Source organism: Eschrichtius robustus, chromosome 2, assembly GCF_028021215.1.
Source record: "Eschrichtius robustus isolate mEscRob2 chromosome 2, mEscRob2.pri, whole genome shotgun sequence".
Classification (NCBI taxonomy): Eukaryota; Metazoa; Chordata; class Mammalia; order Artiodactyla; family Eschrichtiidae; genus Eschrichtius; species Eschrichtius robustus.
The window spans coordinates 82733941-82758426 of record NC_090825.1 but is presented as its reverse complement, the minus strand read 5'-3'; the positions used below and the strand labels follow the sequence as shown (position 1 = coordinate 82758426).

The following is a 24486-nucleotide window of genomic DNA, read 5'->3' as shown; positions in this document are numbered from 1 at the left end:
TCACAGCTGAGAAAATCCCCCACAAAATTATGGCCTGAGCATTACTGAAGACAAAGAATGTTGAAACTGCAAAACAACTGTGAGTAAAAAGGGAAAAATCAACAAATCCCAGCAGAGGATCCTTCACATTTCCATCTCACCCTGCCCACTGCAAGGCTTTGTAGTTTGCAAAGGCCGACGAAGAAAAACCACAGGGAAGACAGAAGACAAAGTTCTATCAAAGCATGATTAGGTATGATCACTAAAAGGGTAATACACACTCAATCTGAGAGTTCAGAGAAGGGACTATAAGAAAAAGATTACCAAGTATATGTGATTTAAAGGGTCACATACCCAGATAAAGTGTTAGTTGTGCAACTTAAAGGGCCAGGCTTGTCCTAAAGAATTGGGCACATGATTTAAAGGGGCAGGAATGATTTCAAAAAAGAGATGAGATTTAGAGTGATAGTCTTCTAAATGCATAGCTTCTGTTGGAGAAACAAGTTAAAAAGGAACAAAGAATTACTCTTCGCCACCTGAATGGACAGGGCAAAAGTGGGGAAAGGAAAAAATTTAGTATCCTGCAGGACAAAAGAGAACCACATAATTGGAGAACTCACAACCACTCAATTTCAGCAAAACAACAAATTAACAGAAAATGCTCTTTCTTTCTCTGCTTAATCATGGCTTTGTTTGTAATAAAATATACAAAGTTGAAAATTTTCATTTTCTCTATTAAAGTGTTGAAGACAGTGATGATAATGAACGCTGGCAGCAGAGTTGGTGGATTCATTTTGTTATTATTGCAGTGATTGCATGGTCTACATTAATACCATTTTCATGCTTTCCACACGGTATTCGAGGTGACTATAAAAATATAATTCATTAAATTAAAGGACAGTATATTCTTCATCCCTACCAATTCTCAGAATATGGCTGAACTGCATTTCTTTCTGTGTACATTTCATTCTGTCATGGACATACAGTGACATGTGCTAGTATTATTTGAACAAATAAAGCCGCATGTAGCCAAGTATTATTTTATTTATGTACCAGACTTTCATTAGTACATATTCTTTGCTTCTTGTCATTCCTCTTTAAAAATGCTTTATGTCTAAAATTCAGAAGTTTTCTTAAAGAAAGACGCATATTTAAACCTATTTACCTATCATGATTTAAGGCATGTGTTACCCCACAGAATTGTTGTAAGATAGAGTGATAACTATTAAAATTCTTTTGGAAACACTAAAATATACATGTAACGTTAGAGAAATCAAATACTCTCCTAATGGTAGTACATTTCATTGGCACAAAATATTTTTAGTAATATCAAAGTTTGTGCTTTTATATTTTAGGGCTATGCTGTCAAATACTGTAGTCACCATATGTGGCTATTTAAGTTTTAAATTAAATTAAAAATCCATTTACTCAGTCATAAGAGCTACATTTCAAGTATTTAACAGCCACAGTACAGCTAATGGCTACAGTATTAGAGAGTACAGATATGGGAAATTTTCCTTATCACAGAATGTTCTTTAGGACAGCACTATTTTAGAAGAATGTGCCTTTTAGTTAGATTGACTTTAGCATGTTCAAAAACAGCTCACTTGCCATTTCAAGACGAACTGGGTGTATTGGGATGTGTATGTATGTTTATAATATGTGTTTTAGTTATTTGAACATGTCATAAGATTCTTTTACTTGTTAACGTATAGGCACAGCGAGGATAAAAGCCGGAGAACATAAACAGCCTCATTTGCTGGACAGAGATCAAACAAAAGATCAGGAATTTGCAGCTAGTATCAAGGATTTATTTGCTACTTTTGGGGTAAAGTAAAATATTTTACATAAACAAGCAAATTAAATTAATATGTACAATTCTTTTGTATTGGATTTAAGAAAATAACTATGAAGTGTTCAGCTTAAATCTGAGTGGAACTTTTGAAGTCTTAATTAACCTACTCATTTTATAGGTAATGGAAAATAGGACCCATTTCACCTAAGTGGCATCACCAAGAACTTGATTAGTGTCAAAGACTGGTACCAAGTATTTTTCTTTCTTCTATTGCTTTTAATTTGACTTTTATATTATACTGAGTTTATTTTCTCCCTGCATAAATAAATAACCCATTTAATAAGATGACAGAGGGGGCTTCCCTGGTGGCACAGTGGTTAAGAATCCGCCTGCCAATGCAGAGGACACGGGTTCGACTCCTGGTCCGGGAAGATCCCACATGCCGCGGGGCAACTAAGCCCATGCACCACAACCACTGAGCCTGTGCTTTAGAGCCCGCGAGCCACAACTACTGAAGCCCTTGGGCTTAGAGCCTGGGCTCTGCAACAAGAGAAGCCACCGCAATGAGAAACCCACTCACCACAAAGAAGACCCAACGCAGCCAAAAGTAAATAAATTAAATAAATAAATTAAAAAAAAAGATGACAGAGGTATTAACATTATCTTTTTACTATATTTAAATAACTTAGAAAAGAACTTTAGAAGTTAACAAATCTTTTCACAAACAACTTTTTTTTCTTTTTCATTTAGAAATGTTTATCTTTATTTTAGAATGACCTATAGGACCTTACCCAGATAAAGGTCCTGTCAGCCCTTCTCACAGGTTATGACTGAGTTTTGCTTCTATGGACCCACCAGTCAAAGCAGCAAAACTAATGAACATCTTATTTTGTGGAAAATAATCTCATCTCAGTATCAAATGGAGAAGAACTCTTCGTTTTCTGGGTGAGAAACACAGCCTACGGTACAGACATAGTGGGGTTAAAAAAACCCAACTTCTAAATAGTGATTCTATATTCAATTTAACCAATTTAACCACTTCTCCTATTCATAACTTCATCCTTTATGTTGTCTGAAGAACTGTGTTTCTCACATGTAGGTTTTATCAAGTCATTTTCCACAGTACTTGGCAGGTGAATTTCACACTCTTTCAGTGGAACTTTGAAGACCCTTCACAATACCATCAACTGAATTTTCCTACCTCATCTCAGAATTTTATCCCTATCTCCCCCACTTGCTCTTTCCTGGACATATTGGGTACTTTTATAATTATCTACCTTTGTAGATGCAAGTCTCTCTACTTCACATGTTCTTCTCTCTCTTCTCCATTTGAGAAAACCTCTTTGTCAAATCTTACCTTACATTCCTAGGCAAAATGAGTTTCTCTCTCCTTAATGCTTTCATAGATGTTTGTTCAAAATACCATATCATATAAATGTATATATTGGATGTGTACAGATAGTACTTTTTATTATATTAGTTTAATTCTTCTTAAAATGAATAGATTTGTTGTATAAAATCAGAAATTTTGTTTACTTGTTTTCATTCAAACACAAAAGTGTTTATTTTTTATCAAATCATGAACTCTTCCCAGTAATGGATTATATTTCATTCAGATTTTTATTTAATTCTAATTTTTACAAAATATTTCGTGTGTATATTTTAACTACTGAAATAACTTGGGTATAACTTTTTCACATTGTTAAAAATTAAAATACAATTGTTAAAATACACTTTTCAGAAAATTTAAACATGATTTTTTTTTTCTTTTTAAATTATTGCCAGGCAAGAAACAAAAACAAGCCAATTCCAATATTTCTTTCTTGGAAATAGAGTGCTTTGATTGCTAGTGTTAGGATACAAAATAATATAATGTCCAGTTAACGGTCTTAGACTTCTGACTAACACCTGTCTGGGTGGGTAACTAGAAGATATCTTAATCTTTTTAAAAGTTTATTAGAAGGGACTTCCAGGATGTCAGAGTGAGGAGCTTAGAAATTCTTAAGCTCCAAAAAATAGTAATTGACACTGGCAAAATTGTCAACAACCATTTCAAAACTCTGGAAATTAGGATTACACTTTGAAAATCACTGATTTATCAAAGATTTTTCTACTTACCCTAATTCTGAAAGCACAATTACAGAGCAGGTTCTGCATATGTCGTTGGCTTATAAACTTAGTTTCTGATAGGTGCCTGTCCTAGGACAAAGGAAGGTTACAAAAACCATAAATCACCTTGTGATATTCCTAACACACTGCCACGAAGTGGCCAAGAGCAAAACAGTAGTCAAAATGAAGTTTCCTTGCTTTGAGCCCACCTGGACTTTATATAAACAATAATTTGAGAAATTCTCATTTTCATTTATCAAGTACAAATTGGTGTGTAATTTAAATGGAATAACTTGTTACTCTTTTAAAAAGTTAAACTATTTTTTTGTTACAACCTGATAGAACCATACCCATCTAATTTTTAAATGATTACAAGTTAACAGTTGTTGAACCCACCATTTAAAATGGTTCTTAAATAGTTTTGGGGACATTTATGTGCCTTAGTTGCTCTTCTATAAAATAATGGTAATAGTAGTGCATATCTTATATACATACTTAGAATTAAACATATTAATAGATGTAAGGTGCTTAGAACAGTGCCTGGTGCATACTAGTGCAATATAACGGATTGTTATTTTAGTTTTTCTTATTCATCTCTTTTTAATTGTGTAGTGTCACTGTGTTTGGTGTTTGTATGGTCAGGCCACTCAAGGTGGCTGTTCTCTGGCTCTCTGTACATTCGTGTGCTCTACCAGTGCCTGCTTCACCTAAACCCTACTCACCTGACTAACCTTTCTACACACTTGCCCCAGGCCCAGCTGGTGATTGTTCTTACCAAAGGGGTGGTGAGGGGCATGCCCGCTCTGCTAGTTTCCACGGTAACCTGGTGAGCCAACCTGACTCCCCCTATGACTGGCAGTCCCCGCCCCTCCTCCCCACCCCCCGCACCCCCCAGCAAAGCCTGCTACCATGTCTTGTCTGCTGGTCTGCTGCACACGATGAGATGTTGCTCCAGGACCTTGCCTCAGACATGTAAGCTCCCCCATCCATTAAATCATTGATGTCTCCGTCACCGACTCCAGGCTCTTCCTTCAGTCTTAAAGCTGGGCAGGCACTGGCCTTATAGGCTTGCGGGGTGCAGCCCAACAGTATTAAAGATAAGCCAGTAACTAATATCCGTGCCTTTATGGAACTTATGGGTCTCAGATTTAAAAAAAAAAACAACAAAACCCCACAGATTAAAAACAACTGACTAACAACTGAGCAGAGAAAATTGTGTGAAACCTGTTTTAGATGAGGGGTAAAGAAGGCTTCACTGAACAGGGAGCCTTTAAATGGAGGAACCTAAAGCATGAGAAGGAGTTAACCACGTGAAGAATGGTCGTTAAGAAAATTCCAAGCACAAGGTACACATGTGGAAAGACCTTGAGGAAGCAAAGATTTGGGTATGTTTAGTTTAGAGAAGACCTTTGTGTTGGAGCATAGTTACTTGGTGGGGAGAGTGATAGAATGATAGGTTGGAGAGACATTCAGAGGCTAACTCATGTCTTTGTGGGACAGGGTAAGAACTTTAGATTTTATTTTTAATGCAATAGGAAGTCACTAGTTTAAGTAGGGGAATAATATGAACATAATGTAAATTTTGTTTTAGGAACTTTTAAACTTTGTGTAAAGAATGGATTAGAGTGGATTAAGAATTGAAAACTCAGTACAGTTTGAGTGTTGTTTCAGGAAGTTTTCCTTATGTGCCATAAAAAGTTGAATTTTTTATTCAGCTGTAGCATATGAGGACTCAATCTCAGGAGCCAATTAAAGACTCACTTGGCATTCATGAAATTCAGGGCTACTGATAATAATTTATGTAGGAAGAAAAAAATAGACGTTCTAGGAAGCAACATGATCTGAGCTTCTGGAGCCATTACAAAGAAAGAAAAATAAAAAGCCTAAAATATGGGAAGCAAATGTTCTAAAATCCAGGTACCTTATAGACATGTAATGTTAAGATTCAATAGAAAAGCCCATGCATCTAGGCTCTTGCCTTTAACATTATAGCAGCCTTGAGTTTCAGAAAGAAAACAGAGAGATAACGGGCCTACTGGATTTTAAAAATTTGCAGTGTTTGCTTTCTTTCATAGTTTAGCACCTGCCAAAGATGAGTTTCTTAGTAGAACATATCTGTTAAGCCATGTTGGTGAAATTAAAGTAGAGCATGTCTTCCCTGATGATAAAGGGTTAGCCAGTGTTCTCTGGTGGGTTGGTGTTTACTTGTGAGTCAGTCAAGCAATGACGATTATAAAGGAATTCATGTAAGCAAGAGCAGATTTGTGCAGTGGGTAATGGTTATAATCTCTCATCAGGTAAGGGCTAGAGATTCTATGACTTTCTGGTAATGAGTAGAAGGTAGAATTAATTGTGAGTTTATGCTTCTCTGTGGTAGATCTAATAGGCAGAGAGATTTTCCTTGTTAGGGTCTGTTACTTTCACCTAAGCCCAAAAGTCAGGTCGAACACTAGAGACTGACCACCAGAGAGTAGCATCCTAGTTTCCTTGGTGAAAAGCCTTAGAGAGAGCCAGCTATAGCCTTCTCTTTGTGTCCCGCATATATATTCAAGAGTTAACAAGGCTAATGGTGAATCAGGTCTCCCCTTATCCATAGGTTCTGATCTGTTAGCAGGCCTACCTACCCAGTGGAGACAGTATATAGCATTTACTACTGTTGAGACCTTATATTGATACAAGTATTTCTTTGATTCTGAGATACACTTTTTCCCCTTGACATTTTAACATCTTTGAAATTGGGTAGGATCTTAAACTGATGGAATCTTGAAATAGCTGTAAGTCAGAATGTAATTGTGACATAGTAGATATTGCCTGATATAGCAAACTTGGCCATGACTATTCATATTATTATTACTTTGAGTTATATACATTAGTGGTGCTGTCCATATTGAAAGAAACTTCTCTTTAACTCTTCAAAAAGCTAATGCAATATTTAAGCATTGACTTTTAAAGTTAATATATATGTAGAAAGACAGAAACAGCAACAGGATATAATTTTTGATACTAGTAAAGCAAATACTTGCTGTTGTAGGAATGATCACTAGTTCATATTTTCTTGCAAAGAAATAGCCACATGTTTTGTGGGACTAAAGTAAAGAATTCCCACAAGTAGAGATAGCTTTATTGTTCTTTTATTGAGATATCTGCAAAAGGATTGCCTCCCACATGCCAAGTTGTGTAGCTGAGTCAGGAAAAATTGGCATTATTTGCAAATGATCTGGATGATAATGGGTTAATATCCAAAATATATAAATACCTCAGAAAACTCAGAAAAATTGACATTATATCTTCTTAATAGATATAATGTATTTCAAAAGCTGGTTAGACTGCTGAGTAACGTAGGACTTTCCTTAAGGCATTGTACCATAATGTGAGTGGTAGTGATTTTTTTTACTTAGAAGTACATAAAATAATGGTGTCTCTTACAGTAGATGGCATTGGCATTTTAGATTCAATGAAATATGGTATTTCAACCTTTCTGAGCCTCACTTTCTTCAGCCAAGAAATTGGTACAATAATGGTGCCTTCCTCATAGGAATGTAAAGTGTACAGATCAGTGCATAGCCCATAGTAAAAACTCAATAAATGCATAAATAATATGAATTGAGATATTGAGATATTTCTGATTTTAGATTAGGGAAGGAAAATGCACAAAAAAGTTAGGGGAAAATGTCATGACAAGATTTTCCTTTATCTTGATAAGAAATGTGGGTTATCAACTATAAAATAAGAAAATTAAAAAGACTAGTGTGAGGAACTTCATTTCCTGAGGCCTATTGTCTTTCTCCTCTATTAATCCTGTAGTTCAGTACCTCCTGGTTCATGACACTTAGTTGGTATTGTTTGCCTGAAGTCCAATGACTGTTTAGAAGCTCCTGATATAAGGACTAATGGAAAATCATTCCAGCAAACAGATCATTCCAGCCAGTAAAATATATCACCATCATTATAAGACTTACTAATAGTTGGTTGAAATACACACCTCCTGATTTTCTACACATAGTTTTTGGGTTTTTTTTAAAGTCTTCTTTACTTGTCATGAGTTTTTAATAAAGGGAGCCAGAGAAGTGGGTATTTTTAAATGGATTCTCCCTACTATTACTGTATTTCTTGCGTGGTGTGATATATTTTAGAAAATTCAACAAGTAAGGAAAGAAAAGAGTTTTATTAACATGTCAGTAAAGATAATTTTTATAGCTTATTATTTTTATTGAAATGTAGTTGATTTACAATATTATATGGTTTCAAGTGTACAGCATAGTGATCTAATACTTTTATAGATTATATGCCATTTGAAGTTATCATAAAATATTGGCTATATTCCCTGTGCTATATAATATATTCTTGTAACTTATTTATTATATACATAGTAGTTTGTACCTCTTTATTTGCTACCCCCTCTTGCCCCTCCCCCTTTCTCCTCCCCACTGGTAATCACTAGTTTGTTCTATCTGTAAGCCTGTTTCTGTTATGTTATATTCATTTGTTTGTTTTAGTTTTTATATTGCATATGTAAGTGATACCATACAGTGTTTGTCCTTCTCTGTCTGACTTATTTTACTAAGCATAATATCCCCCAGGCCCATCCATGTTGTTGCAGAAGGCAAAACTTTGTTCATTTTTATGGCTGAGTTATATATATATATATATACCACATCTTCTTTATCCATTCACCTGTTGATGGACACTTAGGTTGCCTCCATATCTTGGCTACTGTAAATAATGCTGTGATGAACATTGAGGTGCATTATCATTCTGAATTAGTGTTTTTGGAATTTTTTGGATATATACCCAGGAGTGGAATTGCTGGATCATATGGTAGTTCTATTTTTAGTTTTCTGAGGAACCTCCATACTGTTTTCCGTAGTGCCTGCACCAATTTACATTCCTAATAACAGTGTACTAGGGTTCCCTTTTCTACCCATCCTCGCCAACATTTATTATTTGTGATCTTTTTGTTGATAGCCTTTCTGACAGGTGTGGTTTTGATTTGCATTTCACCAATGATTAGCAATGTTGAGCATCTTTTCATGTGCCAGTTGGCCATTTGTGTGTCTTCTTTGGAGAAATGTTTATTCAGGTCTTCTGCCCAATTTTTAATTGCGTTATTTGGGTTTTTTTTAATATTGAGTTTTCTGAGGTATTTATATAGCTTGGATATTAACCCCTTATCATCCAGATTATTTGCAAATATTTTCTCCCATTCAGTAGGTTATCTCTTCATTTTGTCAATGGTTTTCTTTTCTGTGCAAAAGCTTTTAAATTTAATTAGATACCATTTGTTTATTTTTGCTTTTGTTTCCTTTGCCTTAGGAGGCAGATTGAAAAAATATTACTGCAATTTATGTAATAAATTGTGTTATTTCTCATGAGTGTTTTTTCTCATGATTGCTTTAGCTATTCAGGGTCTTTTGTGGTTTCATATACATTTTAGGATTATTTGTTCTAGTTCTATGAAAAATGTCCTGGGTATTTTTGTAGGGATTGTATTAAATTCTGTAGATTGCTTTGGGTAGTATGGACATTTTAACAATATTAATTCTTCCAATCCATGAACATAGGATATCTTTCCATTTTTTTGCATCATTTTCAATTTTCTTCATCAATTAATCTTATATCCTGCAACTTTACTGAATGCATTTATTAGAACTAACAGTTTTGTGATGAAGACTTTAGGGTTTTTTATATGTAGTATCATGTCATCTGAAAATAGAGACAGTTTTATTTCTTCCCTTCTGATTTGGATGCCTTTTATTTCTTTTTCTTGTCTGATTGCTGTGGCTAGGATTTCCAATTCTGTGATAAATGGAAGTGGAGAGAGTGAGCATCCTTGTCTTTTTCTTGACTTTAGAAGAAAAGCTTTCAGCTTTTCATCATTGAGTATGATGTTAGCTGTGGGTTTGTCCTAAGTGGCCTTTATTATGTTGAGATATGTTCCCTCTATACCCACCTTGATGAAACTTTATCATGAATGGATGTTGAATTTTGTTAAATGATTTTTCTGCATCTATTGAAATGATCACACAATTTTTATGCTGTTTTGCTAATGTGATATATCACATTGATTGATTAGTGGACATTGAACCATTCTTGCATCCCTAGAATAAATCTCACTTGATCATGGTGTATGATCCTTTTATATAGTGTTGAATTCAATTTGCTAATATTTTGTTGAGGATTTTTGCATCTGTATTCATCATATATTTTGGCCTGTAATTTTCCTTTTTTGTGTGTCTTTATCTGATTTTTGTATGAGGGTAATGGTAGCTTTGTAGAATGAATTTGGGAGTGTTCCCTCCTCTTAAATTTTTTGAAATAGTTTGAGAAGGATAAGTATTAGCTCTTCTTTATATGTTCGGTAGAATTCCCCTGTGAAGCCATCTGGTCCTGGACTTGTTTCCTGGGAGTTTTTTTCTTACAAATTCAATTTCACTACTAGTAATCAGTCTGTTCAGATTGTCTGTTTCTTTTTGATTCAGTTTTGAAAATTGTATGTTTCTAGAAATTTATCCATTTCTTCTAGGCTGTCAGATTTGTTGTATTCTCTTATGATTTTTTGTATCTCTGTGATATTGGTTATAATTTTTCCTCTTTCATATCTTATTTTGTTTATTTAGATCCTCTCTCTTTTTTCCTTAATGATCCTGGCTTAAGGCTTATCAATTTTGTTTACCTTTTCAAAAAAAAACAGCAAACAAAGCAGCTCTTGGTTTTGTTGATCTTTTCTATTATTTTTTGGTTTCTATTTTATTTATTTCCTCTCTGGTCATTATTATTTCCTTCCTTCTGCTGACTTTGGGCTTTGTTTGCTCTTCTATTTCTAATTCCTTTAGGTAGTAGTTTAGGTTGTTCGTTTTCGAGATTTTTCTTATTTCTTCAGGTAGGACTGTATTATTATAAACTTCCCTCTTAGAACTGCTTTTGTCACATCCCACAGATTTGGAAATTTGTCTTTTTATTTTCATTTTTCTCAAGGTATTTTCTGATTTCCTCTTGGATTTCTTTATTGGCCCATTGGTTTTTTAGTAGTATTTTTTTGTCTCCACAAATTTGTGTTTTTTCCTGTAATTGTTTTCTAGTTTCATACCACTGTGGTTAGAAAAAATGCTCAATATAATTTCTGTCCTCTGAAATTTGTTGAGACTTGCTTTGTGGCGTACATCTGATCTGACCTGGAGAACACTCCATTTGCACTTGAAAAGAATGTATATCTGCTGTTTTGGGATGGAATGTCCTATGGATGTCTATTAAGCCAACTGGACTAATGTGTCATGTAAGACCACCATTTCCATATTGATTTTATGTGTGGATGATGTGTCCATTGATGTAAGTGGAGTATTAATGTCCCCTACTAATATTATTATTAACTTCTCCCTTTACGTCTGTTAGTGTTTGCTTAGTATATTTAGGTGCTCGTCTGTTACATGCATATATGTTAATGAATGTTACATCCTCTTCTTATATTGATCCCTTTGTCATTATATAATGACCTTCTTTGTCTTTTATTATGGACTTTGTTTTAACATCTATTTTGTCTGATATGAGTATTGTAACCCCAGCTTTCTTTTCATTTCCATTTGCATGAACTATCTTTTTCCATCCCCTCACTTTCAGTCTATGTGTGTCTTTAGCTCTGAAGTGAGTTTCTTCTAAGCAGTATATAGATGGATATTGTTTTTTCTATCCAATCAGACAACCTTTATCTTTTGATTGGAGCATTTTCCCAATGACATTTAAAGTGATTATTGATAGGTATGTACTCATTGCCATTTCATTACTTGTTCTGGTTGTTTTTATAATTCTTCTCTGTTCTTCTTATTTTAGTTTTCTCCCTTGTGGTTTTATGATTTTCTTTAGCAGTATACTTGTATTTCTTCCTCTCTAGTTTTTGTGCGTCTATTGTAGGTTTTTGATTTGTGGTTACCACAGGCTTCATATGTGCTGACCTATAACACTATCTACTTGTGTTAAGCTGTTCTCTGTTTACATTCAAACACATTCTAAAAGATCTACATTTTTTACTCCCCCATGCATGTTTTGTATTGTTGATGGCATATTTACATTTCCATATTTATCCCTTAACTCTTTATTGTATTATAGTTGATTTTACAATTTTTGTCTTTTAATCTTTATACTAGCTTATTTAAGTGGTTGATCCATAGCCTTTACTATATATTTGCCTTTCCTAGTGGGATTTTTCCTTTTTCATAAATTCTTACTTATTGTTATAATCTTTTCTTTTCCACTTAGACAATACCCTTTAACACTTTGTTTAGGGTCAGTTTAGTATTCACGATTTCTTTTTGTTTTTTTCTGTCTAAAAAGTTCTTTAACTCCCCCTAAATCTGAATGATAACCCTGCTGGGTAGAGTATCCTAGGTTGTAGGTTTTTCCCTTTTAGCAGTTTAAATATATCATGCCACTCCCTTATGGCCTGCAAAGTTTCTGCAGAAAAGTCACTGATAGATCTATGGGGGCTCCCTTGTACATGACTCTTTATTTTTCTCTTGCTGGTCTTTAGAATTCTCTCTTTATCTTTAACTTTTGCCATTTTAATTATTGTACGTCTTGGTGTAGATATCATTGGGTTCATCTCTTTTGGGGCTCTCTGTGTTTCCTGTACCTGGATATCTGTTTCCTTCTTCAGGTTCAGGATGTTTCCAGCCATAATTTCATCAAATACATTTTCAACCCCTTTCTCTCTCTCTTCTCCTTCTAGGACTCCTATAATGCAAATGATAGTATGCTTGTTGAAATCTCAGAGGTCCCTCAAACTGTCCTCATTTTTAAAATTTGTTTTTCTTTTTACTGTTCTGATTGGGTGATTTCCATCATTCTATCTTCTAGATCACTTATGCATTCTTTTGTATGCCCTAGTCTGCTGTTAACTCCTTGTAGTGTGTTTTTCATTTCAGTTCTCATATTCAGCTCTGATTCTTTTTATACTTTCAATTTCCTTGTTAAAATTCTCACTATGTTCATCTATTCTTTTCTCAAGTTCAGTTAGCATTCTTATTACTAATGCTTTGAAATCTTTATCTGGTAAATTATTTATTTCTGTTTCATTAATTATTTTTTTCAGAGTTTTTTTCTTGTTATTTCATTTGAAACAAATTCTTTTGTCTTCTCGTTTTGTTTAACTTTCTCCTGAATGTCTATGAAATTAGGTAAAACAGTTAACTCTCCCAGTCTTGCAAGGGTGTCCTTGTGTGGGAGCATCCCTGTGCAGTCTGTGTGTTCCCAGTGCCTTTGGTGGGAGAGCTGGATCTAAAGTGTGCATGGGTCATGTATTTTGCCAGGGTACACTGGCAGCTATCACCTTGGTGGGAGGTGGGGCTGGAGATAGCATGGCTAGAGCCAGTCAGGGGTGAGCCAGGGCTTCTCCTATGCTCAGTGGCCATCCTCACACTATCTGGGGTGAGATCGTGTCCTGAGGTGCTGGAGGAGAAGCTCTGAGAATTGGGTCTGAGCTGGTTCTGTTCCCTGTAGGTGTGTGCTCTCCCCCTTCCCTGCAATGGCACCTTCGCCCTAGAGGGTAGTAGTGCTGAAGCAAGAGGGGCCAGAGCAGGTGCCCAGTGTGGGCCAGGGCATGTGCCAAGGTGGTCTCTGCACATCAGTCAGTGTTCCAGACAGCTCCCGATCCACCAACTTCCATGAGTATCAGTCGTGACCACCCTCACCCCATTCAGATGCAGTGCTGGGTCCAAGTCGGCTATGTCCTCACCAAGTGTGCACTGTCCAAGACAGTGGTAACCTTCACCCTAGTGGGGAACTGCGCTGGAGCTAAAGGGGCTGGGGTACTCGCTGGGGTGGTGATAGGAAACCAGCCAGAGCCCCAGGCAGTTTCAGTCTGCTTCCACCATCTTTTTTGGGGAGTGAACAAGCATGTGCACACTCTTTACGAGTAGAGTCTCAGTTTCTTACAGCTCTCATGTAAGTTCCACTGGTCTTCTAACCAGCTATGGGGACTTGTCTTCCCACTATCAAATACCAGGGCTGGGATACTCAATATTTGGTTCAAATCCCTCACTCTCCAGGGAGGCTCTCTGAGCCCATAGTAATCTCTCTCCTCTTCTCTGTCCCCTCCTAGGAGTGTAAGTCCCGACCTGATCATTCTCCTCCCTTCCTACTTGATTCTGTGTGGATAGTTCTTTACAGCCTTGGTTGTAGAAGAGTCTTTCTGCCAGTCTCCAGTTGTTTTCAGTGAGAATTTTTCCACATGTAGATGTATTTTTTGATGTGTTTGTGGGGGGGATGTGAACCCAGTGTCCTCCTGCTCTGCTATCTTGATCTCTTCCCCAATTTTTATACTTTTAAAATAAATAAAATAGACATAAGTAAAATAAAAGATAAAAAGCTAGAAGAGACAAAATATTTAACATTTTTATAAAGTTATAATGTACATGAGGTGAAAAGTTGTAACTGTAAAAGTAAATGGGATTAAGCTTGAAGAAAAGAAAGTAGAAGAGTGAATAAATTTAATATCTATTTAGCTATGGCTATAAAAGTATAATGGACTAGAAACATATTTTAAAACAACGAAAACATAATACTTGGAAGTGAGGGAAATAAATCATGGAAAAGAAAAATTAATGAAATTAACACTCACTGCAAGCATGTAAGGAATAAAATTTCATAGGGGAAAATCTCCTTTTAAATGTGTGGAGCAGAGAGATGAACACGTTCACCCTCCTTTTCTTCATCTCATGCTTGTCTCATCCCTTATTACCCAGGAAGACATTTACATACCAGGACTCCAATGAACAAAGAAGTGTCAATGAGTATTATAATATGAAAGAACTTTGTGACTATAAAGGACCAAATGAATATGGGGTATTCTTCATTGCTTGTGTGACTGCTGATAGATGACAGACTATATCAAAGAAGATAGTGTCCAAATTATTTAGATATTTTGGTAGTCAAATATTGGTAGTCAAAATATTGACTTTCCTTTGAAGGCAAATTAATTACTATTGTAGAAAACATAATCAAATATATCACTTGTATTTATGTCAGGACATTATATACTGGTTTTAATCTCTGAGTTGTCTGCTAGGTTTTACTTAAAATAAATTGGTGTTCATGGAAGCAGACTAGGTAAGATTCCAGCATGGGAAGCTGAAACATTTTTAAAAACATGCTATAAGCAAAAAGATAACCATTACTTATTTTCTATGGCAAATTATAGCTGTGTACCATAAAGAATCAAGACCAGAGCAGGTGAGAAGTTAAATAATCAGGTAAGACACTTGAGAAGTTAAAAATTTATTGGTGTCCTCCTCAACTTACGTTTTCCTTCTATTTGTCCATAGACACCAAGGCCTTTTTACTGGCAGGATCAGTGTCTCCCATCATGCAACCTGGATTAGGGTAGGAAGTAGATTAATGCTTCTACCTCATGAAAGAAAAAACTTCCAGAATTAATTGTGACATCATATGACCCATATTCAGGAACTGTTTCCTCTCTGCAACATTCCTCTACAGCGATTTCTTCATTAACATTTGTACCCCACTGCTACTTGATCCCTCTCCTGAACCTCAGCCTACTTTTCTGAGGCCTCTATACCTAATACTTTATATTTTGTTGGTCCTGCTCTTGTTTCAGACTCCAACTAAGTAAGCACATATAGAAGTACCTAACCTAGTTTGAAGTTCCAGACCAGCATGAGCCTCCTCTGGTGTAGTAAAGACCCTAGTTGTTGGCAGACTCTGTGATGGACTAGGGCTAAGATCCACAGTACTGCAAGATATGGCTGTTGCACAGAACTGTCTCCTACTGTGCAGAACTAATTCAGTTTCTCCCTTTGTGTATCAACAACTACCAGAATTAAGCCTAATTTTGCTACATGAAACCACTTGGATACCGATTTGTATATCTGGCCTTCTTCTTTGACTCCTGTATTTTATATCTAAGAAAAGAAATGGGTTGATTTTTTTTAAGCAGGAACACCTGGAAGAGAATCCATGGTATTCTGAGTATTTGCTATGCTCACAGTCCCTTTCTGAATAAAGTGCCCAGAAGTGTTTCCTTGTGCATTAGTTGCCTTGCCCTGTATGACATATTCCAAATGTCCTAGCCAAAAGTAGATCTGGGATCAGCACTTGAGTCCAAGACAGTAATCTTTAGATTTCCTCAAAACCTATTAAATGTCATATCTTGAGAACAATGACCAACAGAGACACCTTGCTGTAAACTAACTAATCTAGTCAGTTCCTCTCTCTTGGGGAGTATATACGTAGGAGAAAGAGAGGGAAACTCAAGCAACATAGCTTTGGTAAATTGACATAGAGAAAATGAATGAGCAAAGACCATTGAGATAAAGAAGAAAATGGAGAGAGAATAGTCAGTAGCCAAAATAGAAGCAGACATAGACACAATAAGCTGACAGAAAGAAACTGAATATTTGGGCCTTTGAAGCAATCAAGATAAAGCAATGGAACTCCCACTACTGAGCAGACAAGATAGGCTGCCATCTTATTCTGAATGATGGTTCTATTTCTTTACGAGCGCTGAATTGTTTAGCTACTGAGAGGGTGTTTGGGCTTTCTTACTTTCTGTGTAACATTATGATAAGCTGCATCAACTGAATTAGCCACTGAGTCTGTTCATTTTAATCCTAAACAGCATAAACAGAAAAATTATCTCATGCATTGGTTCTCAGATTAACATCATCATCATCATTTGGGAATCTGTTAAAAATGTGAATTCTTAGGCCCCATTCCAGACCTACTGAATCAGAAACTCTGGAAGTAGGACCTGGCAATATATGTTTTATAATTGCCCTCCAAATGATTTAAGGCTAACTCAAGTTTACAAACAACAAATTTAGTAATCTCATGTGATTACTCTTATTTTATAAATTATGAAACTGATGTATATTCTTTACTGGGCACCTACTATGTGCCAGAAATTATATAAATTATTACATATATGCAATTCTCATAATCACCATAAATATAGGTATTATCATTTCTACTTTACAGTTGATGAACCAGTAATTTAAAGAGGATGAGTAACTTTTCCAAAGACATGTATGTCTTTGGACACACACTTACACACACACACACACACACACACACACATATACAGGTGGCCGAATTGAGGTTAAGAATATAAGAATACCTCATGTGTTTTACTCTCAGGCCATTGCTCTATCTACTATTACACAATACTTGCTGAAAATGAGATATGTAGAGATTGTGATTTGCTTATTGTTACTCCAAAAATCAGTTGCAGAGCCAAGACAAAAAACCAGATTTTCTGTTTCTTGTTTTGCTTGTTATATCTAATACAGACTTCCATTTCATACAGAATCATGGAATATTGCCATAACTTTCATTAGAATAAGGACTGTGCTTAATAGTCAATTCTCAATAATTATTATGAATAAATCAACATTTGTGAACTAGAAGGACCTATAAAAGAGGTATAATCCACTAATTGAGCAGTATCTGAATGTGCAACATAAAAAATATAAAATTTTAAAAAATAAAATATTCAAATAAGACTATTCATAAATATCTATTTTTAAAATTAGATAAAGTAAAAAGTAATCACAAAACTATAAATAATTCAGAACTACTCAAGAACTTCATGAAAAAATTTAAAACTCATGTAACAGTATTAGAGGAGACTAGGATAAGTTGAGAGATATACAATTTAATGGATAAAATGACAATTTTCATATATGTGATTTCTTTCTCAAATAATCTATGAATTCAATGTGATGTAATCACTATGGCAAGAATTTTATTTTTTTAGTAAATGACAAATTGATTCTAAAATTATTATGGCAGAATAAGGGCATGAATAGGTAAAACGAAGAGTGTTGATCCTCGTACACATTAAGACAGGCTATAAAGCCTTAGCAGTGAAAAAAAAAAAGGTAGCATTTTCTCAGTACAGATAAATAGGCCAGTGGAACAGAATAAAGAACACAGCTACAGATTAATGTATCTAAGAACCTGTCATATGATAGAAGAGGCACTTCAAGGATAATTGTTCAATAGGTGTGATGACTAACTTCGTTCTCTATTTGGTAAAATGAAGTTGGCTCTCTACTTCATGTTATGCAAAAAGGTGATTTCTAGGTTAATAGAATGTGACTAGAAAAAACAACAAAGTTAATGTTTAAAATGAAAGAAATACCTTGTGACATAGAGGTAGGAAAAGGTTAGACAAGATTCCCAATAGCGTCAAATATGGGCTTATAATTTATGGATTAGATTACATTAAGTCAAAGATTTCTGTTCAATGAAGGAAGCTATAAACAGTTGTAAAAGGTGGGCGACAGATACCTAAATCCAACAAGAGATTAATATTTAGAATAAACAAGGAATTCTTGGAAAATCTACACAAGAATTTCAGGAAGCCTAATAAACATACAAATAGCCAGTTCATACACACAAAATAGTCCTAAATAGCTAAGAATTATATCAAGAAATGCTCAGTTGTATTGGAAATTAGAGAAATACAAAATATAGCATTGTAATAATATACATTCATCAGCATGGAAAAATTTTGAAAGCCAGCCAATGTTAAAGTGTTCGTGATTATGTGGGGTGTGCCAGTTATTATTGCTACATGACAAACCTCCCCAAAACTTAGTGGCTTAAAATACTAGAGCATCCGTTTTGCTCATGATGCTGTGATTTGTGCAGGGCTTACTCTTCTCAGCTCTACTTGTGGTCAGTTGTAGTGAACTAAGTCTGGGGGATGGAGTCATCTGAAGACTTGTTCACTCAGATATTAGCTTTTGATCCTGGCTGTTTGCTGGAATGCCCACACATCACCTCTCCATCTGGCCTGGGCTTTCTCATAACATGGTAACCAAGTTCCAAGGCCAGAGTCCTGAGAGAGTGAGAGTTCCCAGCAGAAGTCATACTATCCTTTTATGACCCAACCTCAGAAGTCATGCAGCATTACTTGCTTTGCTGAGGCGGTCGTAAAGCCCTTTACAAGTTCAATGCCTCTTTCTTGGAGAATAGCAAAGTTCTGGAAGGGGATGTGAAGTCAGAAATATTGGTCTGGGCCTCCCTGGTGGCGCAGTGGTTGAGAGTCTGCCTGCCGATGCGAGGGACACGGGTTCGAGCCCTGGTCTGGGAGGATCCCACATGCCGCGGAGCGACTAGTCCCGTAAGCCACAATTGCTGAGCCTGCGCCTCTGGAGCCTGTGCTCCGCAACAAGAGAGGCCGCGATAGTGAGAGGCCCGTGCACCGGGATGAAGAGTGGCCCCCGCTTGCTGCAACTAGAGAGAGCCCTCGCACAGAAACGAAGACCTGACACAACCATAAATAAATTAAAAAAAAAAAAAAAAAAAAAGAAATATTGATCTGATGAATTTTAGAAAATATCAGTTGCTACATGAAGAAAATGGAACTATCTTATATTATGGTGGGAATATAAACTGATAATTCTGGAGAAAAGATTTGGAGAAAAAATGGAATGAAGTACACCGAATTCCAATGCCCTAGCAATCCCTTTCTAGGATATGAACTTCCAAAGACACTCTATCCTATTTCCTTAAGGGTTGCACAGGGATGTTTAATGTAGCCTTGTTTGTGCCAATAGGAAGTTGAAGTCAGCCTAAGCATTTAACCCTTTGGGAGTGGATAAATATTGTGGAATTACACTATGTAATGTTAAATAGCCCTCAGAAGATGAATTTGATGAATATGCAGAAAATGATTAGATTTTAGAAATTGTGTTTAGGGCTAGAAAAAGAAATTTTAAGTTTGTTAAAAAATATATACAAATATAAAACACCACTAAATAGTTTCAAAGATATATACATATCTAGGAAATCCAGAAATTAGTTTGAAGGTTAATGTTTTAGTTCTAGCATTTCTAGCAAACTGCCAGATCCCCAAATAAAAATTATCGGTGGTATGGAGATCAAATAACAAATAAAAATGGTTAAAACACTACATGTCTTTTATGGTATGTGTCTATTGGTGAATTTTAAATTTATATTTCAATTTTTATATACATATATATGTATTTTCAGTTAAGATTGAGAAAGCTAAACTTTTTGTGGATTGGTCATTAACATGCGAGTGGGTATATCTATTCCTCTTTACCTAACAAAATAAAGTAATTCATATGTAACTTATTTCTATTTCAGATTCTGATCAAGAATCCAATGTTTGTGTACCTATCCCTGTCCAGAGCTTCAGAATCTTTAGTTATGATTGGAGCATCTGAATTTTTGCCTATATACATAGAAAATCAGTTTATATTAACACCCAGTGAAGCAACTACACTTGCAGGTAGACATTTCCACTCGTACTCGTTATGAAATTTTTATGTAAAGTTTTCATATATGTATTTATGAACTATTTCAAATAAGCAGAAAGTAGAAGGAGTAGTAGCATTTGCTTAAACTTTAAATATCTAAGTACTTATTGCTGAAATTTTTAAAATATGAGCACTTTGCCATCATTGCATCAATAGTTTTTTGGGTTTTTTTGGTTTTATTTATTTATTTATTTATTTATTTATTTATTTATTTATTTATTTATTTATTTATTTATTTATTTATTTATTTATTTATTTATGGCTGTGTTGGGTCTTCGTTTCTGTGCGAGGGCTTTCTCTAGTTGTGGCAAGCGGGGGCCACTCTTCATCGCGGTGCGCGGGCCTCTCACTATCGCGGCCTCTCTTGTTGCGGAGCACAGGCTCCAGACGCGCAGGCTCAGTAGTCGTGGCTCACGGGCCCAGCCGCTCCACGGCATGTGGGATCCTCCCAGAGCAGGGCTCGAACCCGTGTCCCCTGCATTGGCAGGCAGACTCTCAACCACTGCGCCACCAGGGAAGCCCATCAATAGTTTTTAACACATAAAACCTTGTAAGACTTCTGTACCTCTTCTTTTTTTTTTTTTTTTTTTAATAAATTTATTTATTTATTTTTGGCTGTGTTGGGTCTTCGTTGCTATGCGAGGGCTTTCCCCAGTTGCGGCAAGCGGGGGCCACTCCTCATCGCGGTGCGCAGGCCTCTCACTATCGCGGCCTCTCTTGTTGTGGAGCACAGGCTCCAGACGCGCAGGCTCAGTAATTGTGGCTCACGGGCCCAGCCGCTCCGCGGCACGTGGGACCTTCCCAGACCAGGGCTCGAACCCATGTCCCCTGCACTGGCAGGCGGACTCTCAACCACTGAGCCACCAGGGAAGCCCCTGTACCTCTTCTTTATCCCATTTCTCTCCCTCCTTCCCCATAGGTAACAACTCTTCTAAAGCTAGAGTTCATCCTTCTCTCATATTTATATATTTTTACCTCTTATGTACCTACTTACATACAATCTGTTTCTAAAATTCATATATCATTTTGTATGTACTCTTCTGTTACTTTCATCTGAAATTATGTTCATCGATTTATGTTGATCTCTATTTAGTGCATTTTAACAGTGCTGTGGGATTCTATTTTATGAATACTGTTTATTTATCCATATCATATAAAAGGATATGAAGTTGCCCCCAACTTTTTCACTTTTCCAAACAGTGCAGTAACAAATAGACTTGTACATGTCTTCTTGTGCACATTTGTAAAAGTTGATCTATATTTAGACATTGAAGAGGCATTGCTATTGTGTACATCAATTTTACTAGATATTGAGAATTGGCTCTCCAAAAGAGGTTGCAAATGGAACTAAATGTTTTAAGGTTCCAGCATTAATGGAAAGATGGTAAATGTGATCATTTATTTTATGCTATAAAAAGTCAGAGATGCATACTGTAACTTGCAGGTAACCAGTAAAAGAATAGTAAATGAGTATATTTATTTGAAAATTTTTACTAATAATTTAAAAAAATAAGAAAGGAAAAAAAGAAGGAGCATAAAACATGTGGGCCAAATAAAAAACAAATGTTAAGGTATGCAAAAACATTGACTATCAGCCTATTATTGAGTAGATTTTGTGATAAAGGGCACACCATTGTCAGACTGTGCATAGTCCAAAAGCCAAACATGACACAGTTTCAGGGGCCATGACAGATTTTTCCACAGGTATACCACATTGTTTGACACTCTGATTAATCTAATTAATAGAGATAGGGACTAAACCCGTTCAATTTGTTTCATAGAGTATTTAATTAAGGCTCATATCAACAGGACTCCAAAGAACAGGATAAGGCCACTTGCAGTATTGGCCTCAATCATGCTGGCAAATTCCTGGACCAAGCCAGCTGAACAAATTTCTTGGCCCTCAGGGTCTACCTTAGAAAGCAAGATGGCTTTCTCCTAAAGTTTCCGTATTGACCTTTCCACTTAGCCTGAGGTATTAATCCAAGGATAACAGAATGCATTAGCAATTGCATATATTCTACCCTGGCCTGCAAGGATGAAGTTTTGGGCAATTCTGTCATCCATAACAATGCTGATCAGTGACTGAGGCTGACCAGAGTGCTTTCCAGGGATGAGGTGTCATTGATTATTTCAACTAAAATTAGGGACAAATTTTGTACCACCTTTTCTAGTTGGATTACTCTTAGAGTAATAAAGATAACTGCCCTCAGGGTACATATAAATAATGTATCAGTAGTCCCTCTGGAAATCTTCCCTGAGTAACCAAAAGTAAGTGCATTTAAAAGAGATTTCCACTGTCTTCTGAGGGCTACTGGTGATCTACTGGTGGTGTTTCTTTAATCATTTGAAGATCTCTGTGACCCACCCCCATGGCTTGTACACACCAATTCCAGTTGACAAGTAAGGCTTGTCAAATGGTTAGTGGTGAGTCTATTTTGGTTCATCTTAAACTGAGAATATCAGTCCACAGAATCACAGAGTCTCTGTGGGTCAGAGCTTTCGTTGTGACAAGGGGCCAGCAGTAAGCTAAGAGTTGCTTTTAAATGTACCTGTTTCAGCGAGTCGGTGAGTCCTATACAACCAATGATGCTTCTGAGAGGGGACTTCCTCCCTTTTCCATAGGCTCCAGCAAACAAAATCATCAGTCATGGAGCCTTGTAGCTCAAATAGGTCATTAGGTTTGTGGTACCTCAAAGTAGGGAGCATACCACAGCTTGCGGATTGGCATCCAGTGCAGGCCTCTGGGTTAGCTGGTATACAAGACCAAAGAGAATGCCCAAGTGAATCGGCTACTGTCTCTAATACTCAAGAACCCAAAGTGATGCTAGGCTGGCTTTTGGTTGGGGGAAGGGAGACAATTTTTCCTTAACTTCCAGAGTGATAGAGCATTGTGATTTTGTCTGCAGAATCCCCCCAAAACTCGATGAGCAGACTTCTGGATTTTTTTAGGCTTGATCAGTCACCCTTGCTGGTGATGGTGTGCTAATACCAGAGTCAGAGCCATTGAGTCAGGCTTCTGACCCTACAGCCAACTGAATAACATCTATCACTGAAAGCTTTGGGCATCATAGTGTAGTGGTAGTCACAATAAATCCTGACCTGCCCCCTTGTAGTAAATGGAAGAGGAATTTAGGTACTCCTGAGGGAATACTGCAAATGTATATTTGTGGCCTTGTAGCATGAATGAGAATTAGTCTTTTTCTTTGGGTGCTAGAGGGATGCAAAAGAAGACTTTGGCAATGTCCAGGACAGCATATCCAGTGCCATCGGTCTGTGCCAAAAATTTAGTTACATCACAGTGTATGGAACATCCAGGGCTATAGGAACAATGGAATTCAATTGGTGGTTAATCCACTGTAAACCTCAAGCCCCTGGTAACTTTTTTCACTGAACATAAGGTCTGTTGAATTGAGATACTGCAATTCTTACTACTTCTGCTTCATGTGAGTCCATAATGAGAGTTGGGACTTTCCTTTTTCCTCCTGAGATTCTATGTTGTTCCTGTTGGACCATACTTGAGGAGCAGGGGTAGCAATTTATGTATTCCAGTATCACTTTTGGAATTTAGAGCATATACAGTACAAGCCTAAAATAGGTAAAATAATTACCTATTTTATATTTTGAAATTGGAGCCACAGCATTTGTGTAGTGAAGCCACAACAAAAGTGCTCTAAAAGGGGATCTATCTTGCTTATCCAAGTGCCGCAGACCGGCTGCAGAAAGCTAGAAGTTCCTGGCGGTGAGGGGTAAGAAACTGAAAAGCACCAGTATGGGATCAGAAGGGCCAAGACAACTGATGGTTACAAGGCAAGTTTATTCAAAGAGCATGAATGTATATATAGGTTTAGTATGGAACGAATATTAGACAATAAATCAGTAAACCTTGTTTTCCACATAATTCTGTCGCCACTATCTATGCGTCAGCATGCTTTATGGGCCATTCTCTGGAGATACAGACTTCCCCCTTAGGGCAGCACGTCCTTCTTCTGGGGAACAACCAGGGGCTCTTAGATCCAGAGCAGGCACCTGGAACGAAACTGGCCGCAAGCCATTTTCCTTTTTTACGCTCAATACCGCAGCGTCAGGAGTGCATACCAAGAAAGAGACAAGCAGTTCTCCGGAAAGCAGAAAGCTGAATAAGCTTACAGCTTGGGGGCCACCACATCCAAGCATGTTCACTATAGAAATATCCTAGAAAATATAAAACAAAAAGCAGTCAGTACTTCTACTTGTAGGATATACAGCATCAGAGGGTAGTGGAGAATTGTTGCCCAATAAATAGAGTAGTAGTTATAGTACATT

The 24486-nt window shown here is 36.5% G+C and overlaps 1 protein-coding gene across 1 annotated transcript in view; it reads left to right on the top strand.

The window, feature by feature from the left end:
• SLCO6A1 (solute carrier organic anion transporter family member 6A1) overlaps positions 1–24486 on the top strand; it is a 101669-nt gene that overhangs the window by 24505 nt on the left and 52678 nt on the right. The window contains exons 5-7 of the mRNA XM_068534855.1: positions 721–833; positions 1695–1807; positions 20009–20153. Of these exons, the coding sequence (XP_068390956.1) occupies positions 721–833; positions 1695–1807; positions 20009–20153 (371 nt within the window). The remainder of the gene's footprint in view (positions 1–720; positions 834–1694; positions 1808–20008; positions 20154–24486) is intronic.